The sequence below is a fragment of the Prunus persica genome, chromosome G1, assembly GCF_000346465.2.
Source record: "Prunus persica cultivar Lovell chromosome G1, Prunus_persica_NCBIv2, whole genome shotgun sequence".
Lineage (NCBI taxonomy): Eukaryota > Viridiplantae > Streptophyta > Magnoliopsida > Rosales > Rosaceae > Prunus > Prunus persica.
Window position 1 is genome coordinate 5,106,563 of NC_034009.1, and position 8,753 is coordinate 5,115,315.

The window sequence follows — 8,753 nt, forward strand, 5'->3', positions numbered from 1 at the left end:
TAGCTTGTGGCTGTACAAAGGACTATGATATCATAGTATGACTCTTTTGACAGTTGGATTGTGTTGTAGTGTTCTCGTCGAAGGTCTATGTGTTAGTTTGCTTTTTTATTTTATCTTGCTCTAGCATTGGTCCTGCTTGACTGTTTCAGACTCTCTTGTTAGTCTATGACATGTGTGATACTCTTTCCTACCCTGAAGTTTGTCCATCAGGAAGATTTTAACGAGGCCACTGATTCGTGTTATTCTATATACATTACTTTGATTCTATGACAGTGCTTTTGGATGAGGTAATTTCAAAATACAAGGGATTTCATAAATAACGGAAATTAATATTATAAAATTTGTAAAGTTTCTTGTCTGGGTGACGGATTTAAAACACGGAATTTAACCTTTATTTGTAAAGCTTTTTTTTTTTTTTTTTTAAAAAACTCAATCTCTCTTGGGATTTTAGAAATGACGACTTTTATATAGAATTTAAAATTGGGATTTATGATATCAAAATTCCATGTTTTTTCCCACGCGAAATTTCTAAATTTCTATGTTTTTTTTTTATCCAAACAAAGGAATTGGTTCATGTCAATTTAGAAATTCTGAATTTTGTCAAAATCCCAAGTTTATTTCTCTTATCCAAACGCACCGTGAATGAATTTCATTTTTATAAAAAGAAAAAAGGAGAGGAGGTTATTGCTCTCTATTTATTGAATATCAAAACTACCCCTCCTTAAAACTCAAAACCCATCTAACTCCCCAACTCACCCTCAGATAGTCGGGATAGTCATCGCCCTTCACTCCCCTACACTCCACACGGCAACTCCCCACCAAAACCGAAATCCGACCCATCCAAAATGCCCCCAAAATCCGAAACCCAGCCCCCAACCACCGCCACAACCACCACCCCCTACGACCCATCCTCCGCCTCCATCGACCCGCTTTTCCTCTTCATTCGGATCCTCCCCTACAGCTTCCTCCGCCCGCCTCGACTCCGACTCAAGCTCCCATCCCTCACCCTCCCCTCCCCCATGACCGTCTACGCCCTCGTTCTCCTCACCTACTTCATGGTCGTCTCCGGAATCATCTACGATGTCATTGTCGAGCCTCCAGGCATCGGATCTACCCAGGACCGCCTCACGGGTTCGGTCCGACCCGTCGTCTTCCTTCAGGGCCGGGTCAACGGGCAGTACATAATCGAGGGTCTGTCGTCCGGGTTCATGTTCGTGCTGGGTGGGATCGGCATTGTGCTGATGGACTTGGCCCTGGATCGAAACCGAGCCAAGAGTGTGAAAGTCTCGTATGCCACTGCAGGGATATCTTCGGTCGTTTTGGCCTATGTTATGAGTATGCTCTTTATTCGTATCAAGATCCCGGCTTATCTTCATTAGCTAGCTAATTAGCACCTTAATTTTCAATTTCGATTTCAGTTTCAGTTGATCTTGCAAATTGTGGACCTCAATTATGGTTTAATTTAGACATGGGGTTATATATTTATCGTATAAGTTGAATCTTATATCTCTCTGTATCATTTCGTGATTTATCTGTTTTTGATTTTTACTCTCTGCTTTTGTTCAATTGAATTTCTTGTTTGTTGCCTAAAAGAAGCATGCTTTAAGTGGGTTTGGAAGGTCTCACAACAATATTATTGGCTCAGCAGCATAAAGTTTTGTAATTGTATTATCATGGACGAAATGGTAGGGCTTAATTCATTTAACACTAGGGACCAAGACTAGATTATACTCTATGAAATTCCTTGAATTTGATGTGTTGCACTACGGTGGAGAGTGGAATTCTGTGTGATAAATTTTGCTTGTAAGTGCAAGCATAATGTCTTACCAATGAATCTGGTGATACCATGACACAACCGGTACTTCTATGAAGGACTTCATATGAGATACTGATACTTCTTTTACTCCAACATGAATAATACTAAATGTCGATATGAGATTGTAACACTCCTAAAGTGCCCCTCAATTTCTTTATTAATAGTTTAGTATCATATCCATATCAATGTTTTTTGATACATAGTAGGAGTTTGAAATAATCATATGCCATAGGATTGTTAAGGGAACATAGTCTGTAGGCTTTTGCAAATGTGAGGGAGTGCTAAACTTTGAATTTCATGTTTTTTAATAGGGAAGGACTATAATCGTAAATGGAAACGCAGGATGGATGGGTTGGCTTATAACATCCTTTGCTAATTGTACATGAATGACAAATGCATATATGAACACTTCCTTTGAGTAGATGACTTGTCAACTTTTAGTTTCTAACTACCACAGGGATTATCTTTTGATTGAAGATGTTTTTGTTTACTGTTGTTTCGGAACAGTATTATAACTTTTGTTTTCTTTTAGGTTGGTAGACTCTATTCCATATCATATGTGTACCTTGTATCCATATCCATGTTTTCTAGTGGCGGTGTTCTAGTGTTTGAGCAAGCTGCTGCTTATTTAATAGTTAGGAAATGCTCTGTAACTATTACAATTGATTCTCATTGCCCTCAAAACTTTTTTCCTCTGTGGTCTAGGCCGTTACCTTACTATCCATCACAGGTCACATTCAGGAATTGTTTCTATTTTATGAAAAACTAGTAAAAATTATTGGAAACAAGGAAAAGTACAGGCCCTACATGATGATTACTTGCTCGGATGAAAAACAAAATGGAATGCATAGAAAAAAACTCATTTGTTTTTGGGGCATTACCTATGCATACACAGGAATTCTCTGTTTCAGATGAGAGAGATGCACATCTCTCCCTTCTGTCACTAGATCAAGCTGATTGCTAGGATCTTAAGAAGCTTTTCCCCTTTTTAACGGTTTTTTTGCACTCCATTTGTAACTCAAAAAACACAAGAGCACAAGCATCGTAACCCTTATGACCTCTCCTCCAGTCTACTCTCCCTACTTCCATACAGCAGACGGAAAATCAACAAGAAATTGGCATGTGGAGATTTTGAAAACAGAATCGTTGGTTTTTTCCTTGGAAATGAATTCCGTACTTGCTTTGGCATTGTTTGGCTTTCAGTCCGATCTCTGCATCACAAATCTTAGTTTATGGATTTTGCCTTGTAGTTAGACTGTCCTCAAGATTATTGGTCTTCTGCGTTGCTGTATGATTGGAGTTTAGAAGTAATTATGATATTATTGGATGTATTTTTGTAAGATTAGTTTTCTGGTATTGGTTGTAGGTCTTGAGACTGTTTTGGTTTGGTTCAAATCGATGTCTGAGTCATTTAAATATCCTTGTTCTGCAAAATTTAGACTTTGTTGAGAGGAAAGCTTGCTAGGTTTGTTCAAATCGACTGAAGGTGCACGAAACCAGTAGCCAATTTGCAATTAAACGAATGTTTAATTACAAGAGTAAGATAGAAATGATTACAAATACTACAGTTGACATCCCCCCAATTAAAAAAACCACAATACTATAATGCTCTTAAACTTAAGCCTCTTGAAATGCGCTTACAAGCCGGATCTACCACAACAAAGCTAAGTATGCTCATCACAAATTGTCTAGCTATCCAAGTAGTCAAATCTGTTGAAGCTTCCTCTAATCAAATGAAGACAAATACGAAGACAAATACCACTAGATAAAAAGGCTAGTTGGTTGACGACAAAATTAGTTTCACATCCCAAACAAACCCTTAATCAATGTAGACCTATATAGGGTGTTATTATTTAGACTCTTGAAATTCGGTCAGTAAACTCCCCTTTAGTGGCACAGTGCTTGTAGTTCAAGTGGTAAAAAGTAGTTATCCATGCACTCGAGGTCTCGTGTTCAAATTCTCCTCAACTTATGTAAAAATAAAATAAAATAAAAAATAAAAATCCCTTATAATGGAATTCAAAATGACCATTTTAGCCTCGAGCATAAAAGCCTTTTTAAGGACAATACAGTCAATTTGCATTTGATAAAAGGACATTCAAATCCTCGTTTAGGAGGTTTTGGAGACGAGATATATGGATGTTTACTTCTTGAGTTTAAACATTGACCAATTGTGTTTTGGTCAGCCCTCGTGTTGAGCGAAATATGAACAACCACTTTCAACAAGCCGAAGTCCACTTGATTTTTGGCCTAAAAAACATCACAGATTTGAACTCTCAAATTGGGTGATCGCATGCATATAATGAAGAAAAAAGCAACAAAACCAATAACTAGTGAAGACGAGGAAGTAGTGGATTTGAGGTTAAAACCCTTTTTTCATGTGAATTGCCACTCACTCACCCAGTCTAGGCTTATTGCCTTGAGATATGCACCCAATTTTCTTATTCCTAGTAATATTAATTTAACATACACGACTTTTGATTTTGTTTAATTACTAGTTTTTCTTGATATGTATATAAAATATTGTATTTTTCTTTGATTACACGCTAATCGTTGACGATCTATAGCATCAAGTTTCAGTGACTTGAAACCGTAGGTTTCACTAATAGGGGTTCATGTGCTATATATATATATATATATCCTAAAAAATATATCAAAAAATTATGGATGTTTTCCCTATAAATACATAATAATTTTATTCACTTCCCCTATAAATACATAATAAGTTTATATTTTGTTGCATATTCTTTTTTTTTTCTTGCCCTTTCCCTAGCCTTTTGGAGTGGAACCAAAAAAGACAAGGCTGCCACTATTCACGTGAATAGTAGCAGCCCTTGCCTTGCCTTAGCCTTAGCCTTAGCCTTAGCCTTTTGGGGTGGACATGCTCTAAAAGCACGACAGAACCAGAGATATCAGCCCACCAGATTCTACGATTACAGATCTCACAAAAAATATTAGTGTTTAGGAAAAAAAAAGTATCAGAAACAATCGAATAACCTAACTATATAGTCACAAAGGGAATGAAAATCATACACTCACATTTGGCTCGTTACTTTGGGTAGAACAAAGTCTTGGTTCTCTGCCTAAACATATGATTATGAAGCAAAGGATAAGGATATAATAAATTCCGGTTGCTACAAAAGATTTATTTATAAAAAGATCCAAAACTGTACATGAAGCCCATGAAATTTATTTACAGACCAGACATGCATGAAATACTAATATTTTAAATGACCCACAGACCCCATGTATCTATCTGATATAGAGGAGACCCTATAATACTATTTCTAATGCAAGCTACATGATCTGCTCAAAGAACTTATCCACAAGACAATCCTACTATCAACCCCACTTACCTACATGGTTTATAACACCATTAATTACCAATACCATCACCCCAAACAAAAACAAAAACAAAAACAAAAACACACACACTCTCGACATTAACCCCATCCTCATGAGTATTCAAACTCATGATTCATGAACGTAAGTAGGATTCTTAATTTTCATTATTTTTTCCGAAAGACGATTTTACCCTTCACCGAGTGAAGTAATTACGGGGAGAGAAGAGGCGACGTGGTGAGAACATCCCCATGTACCTCGGGGAAGCAAGGCCGTCGATGGAGCGATACTCGGGCATGATGAACCCTTCTTTCTCCTCCCGGGATACGCTTCGAGCCCCGTTGAATGTGCCGTACTTGACCAACTTGCCCATCCAAGACTTCTTCTTGGGTGGGCTCTTGTGTCCCCCATTCATTTTCTCACTAAGGTACTCCTTCACTGAATGCAATCCTTGCTCAAACACCTCAGGAGGAGGCGAAGACATAGGGTTGCCTTGTACAGTAAGCTTCTGAAGCTTCTTGAGGCATCCGATGGAGTCTGGTAGAGCCGTGATCTTGTTGTAGCTGACGTCCAATTCGACAAGAGACATGAGGAGGCCAATGGAGTATGGTAGGGTTTCGAGGTACTGGAAGTTTTGGCTCACATTGAGAATTTCAAGGTTGATAAGGTTCTCAAGATCTTCAGGGAGGGACCTGAGGCAGTTGAGACGAGCGTCTAGTACGCGCAAAGAAGACAGGTGGGTGAGGGAGCGTGGTAGGAAGACAAGCTTGTTGGAGTTCACTGATAGCTTCTTGAGGTTGTGGAGCTCAAAACCAATGGTGTCTGGGAGCTGGCTCAGCTTGTTGAAGTTGGCATTCAGATCTTCCAATGACCTGAGTAATTGTAAAACCATGATTAAGTTCAAACTAATGTATAATTTAATATACTCATATGAGTTTTGGTTTCAAATTTGAAAAGAATAAAATTATGAGTATCATATTTACTAATCATATCATAAACTACACACATTTTTATTGAAAACAATACATTATTATTTTTTTCTTTGGTATAAGACCCACTAGTGGGGAACCATTATGTATTGGTTGACCTTATTTTAAAGTGCCGTAACCATTTAGTATTGTTTAGTTTACTTGTTGTACGGTCTATGGTTGCCCTATTTGTCTTTGCATGCGTGTAACTGTTATTTCATGAGTTTTCAATTTGAAATTGAATTCTACTTTTGACTTATTTGTTGTAACTTATCTTCACCGTTCATTTGGTTCCCACAAGTCAAAAGCAGCGATCACGGCATCAAGATGGAGTTCCAAAAATAGTAGTATTTTATTGAGAAATGATCAGATTATTGGACAACAAAATTATTACAACAACTAGAAAGCAATGTCTTTCTCCTGTTAGAAAAAGGAAACAAATTAGAAAGGATCTAGCTTGAATTAATAACTAGGGTTTTTAATATATTTCTATTTAATGTTCAAATCTGATCACGAAAAGGACTCGTTTTTTGTGTAATTGTGAATTCATGTGATGCAATGGTGTGGAATATAATATAAGAAAAGGGTGACATCAGAAGACGGAAATGTATGATTTTGTCATATATGTAAAGAAATTAATTGCATCCGTTTCATCATATTGTATAAAGAGGATTCCCATACTCAACCTAGAAGTTTCTTAGTTCTTTATGATTTTTTGATACAATCAATATTGGTGGGATGAAGGGGAGGGGAATCGAACCTAAAACCTCGGATATACGAGTAAATGCTCTTTGACCACGTGAGTTAGAAGTCCCTTACTACTTCTTTTGCTTAAAGAGAAAAGTTATAGTGGTCCACTAAGAGTATAGAAAAGCTAGAAGCCCCTTGCTACTTCATTTTAAGCCAAACATTTTATAACCAGTCATTTAATTAAGAATTTTCTTGGAACACATTGACAAATTTTATTAAGTGAATTCATTCAGCATATTCCTTAATTAAGTGAAATCTCTTATTTACCTTTCAAAATTCATTTTTTTTAATGATTAAATTTCCAGAAAATCACTATATAAAAATTCTAATAAATAAATAAAGGATTGCCTTTGTATATTTATATCAAGAATTAATTAATGAAATAGTTATTGCCATTGAATTGGAAAGAGAAAGAGGAACAGAAGAGACAACGAACCTGCAATTTTCAATGGTTTTTGGGAGAAATGCAAGAAGGTTTCCAGAAACATTGAGGACCTTAAGCTTGGACAAACAACCAATTGAGTTTGGAAGAGATTTCAGCTGATTTGAATGCACGTCCAGCACTAGCACGTTTAGTAACCTTGCTGTCAAGGATTCTGGTATGTTCTGTAAGATTTACACCAGAAGAGAATATTAGAAGAAATATATGCATATATATGAAATAATATACGTTAATATTATATAAACATTCATTCAAAACCTAAATTGCAGAAGCTTCTCTAATCCCCCAACATACAGAAATATGAACCTTCATGTAAGCAAAGCTAGGTCCGGTCATGTACTGGTGCTGCTTATGAGATGAGATGATTGCGAGAATAAATAAATTCAATTAAGCTAGAATTAGTACCTGAAGATTGTTATTGGAAAGATCAAGCTTGCAAATAGTTCCCAAATTAAGGGAAGGATTAGGCAGGGCATCAAGAGACATCCCACTCAAATCCACAATCTCAAGCCTCTCTTCATCCATTGACTTTTTCCTCTCATGAGCAGCTTTCTTCTTGGTATCCATTCTCATTTGCTGCTGGTGCTGTTGCTGTTCGTACATCATATTCGCAAACCCGAGAAAGATTCTAGATCAAATTCCTTCTCGAGCAACAAACAGAAGATTAAAGATAGAAACTTTCTAGAGGGGGGCTTATTTTGTGTTTTGTGCTGTGTTTGTAAGGTGCTTGTTTGGAAGGAAAGAAAATAAAGGTATGAATATTTGAAGAGAAGAGAGAGTGTAAAGGACGTACGGAATGGAGAGAGAGAGAGAGGAGAGAGAGAGTACCTACCACGTGTGAATGACGTTAGTGAGGAAAGTACAAGGCCGTATGCTTAGGGGTTGCGTGGCCATGTCTCCCACTTGGATTAAGTCAACCCTTACCTTCCGGCCACCCGCAAATGTAGCCCACTTTGGCTTATTGTGATTTGCCCTATTCTTATCGCTTACTTATTATTTTCTCGGTGTTGGTCCTTAGACCAAATCCAACAAGCAATTTCTCTATGTTTTTATTACTCGTTTCTTGTAGTTTAATTAGTCTTTTATAAAATTGTCAAATGAATACGCAAGGGGGTATGCATGTAATGACAATTTATCGATCGTTTTCTTCCTTAGATTCTTACAATTCTTTAACTAATCGGAATTCAAGAGTCTGATGGGACATAAAATTTTGAAGTAATAAATATACCTTTTTAAATTACCATATAGATCAACAAACTTTAATTTGCTACTACTGTTGGAAGAATAATACTAGTCTTACCATATTTTTTATACCACAATTTTATACCACATGATGTGGCAGCTAATGTGTACATACCACATCATGTAAAATACTAGTTTCTGTTTTTCTAATTTTATTTATTAAAATACACTTCATTCATTTAATTGATGTGAC

At 36.7% G+C, this 8,753-nt stretch overlaps 2 protein-coding genes across 2 annotated transcripts; one reads left to right on the forward strand and one right to left on the reverse strand.

Annotated features, from left to right (window-relative positions):
• LOC18792021 (oligosaccharyltransferase complex subunit ostc) lies at positions 732-1,551 on the forward strand. Its single transcript, XM_007223507.2, has one exon. It carries the CDS (start codon positions 846-848, stop codon positions 1,377-1,379), a length of 534 nt encoding a protein of 177 aa, XP_007223569.1. The 5' UTR covers positions 732-845; the 3' UTR covers positions 1,380-1,551.
• On the reverse strand, positions 4,935-8,102 carry LOC18791043 (plant intracellular Ras-group-related LRR protein 6). Its single transcript, XM_007225573.2, has 3 exons — positions 7,724-8,102; positions 7,313-7,482; positions 4,935-6,030 (listed from the first exon to the last, which is right to left on the reverse strand). The coding sequence occupies exons 1-3, from the start codon at positions 7,922-7,924 to the stop codon at positions 5,355-5,357; spliced, it is 1,047 nt and encodes a 348-aa protein (XP_007225635.1). The 5' UTR covers positions 7,925-8,102; the 3' UTR covers positions 4,935-5,354.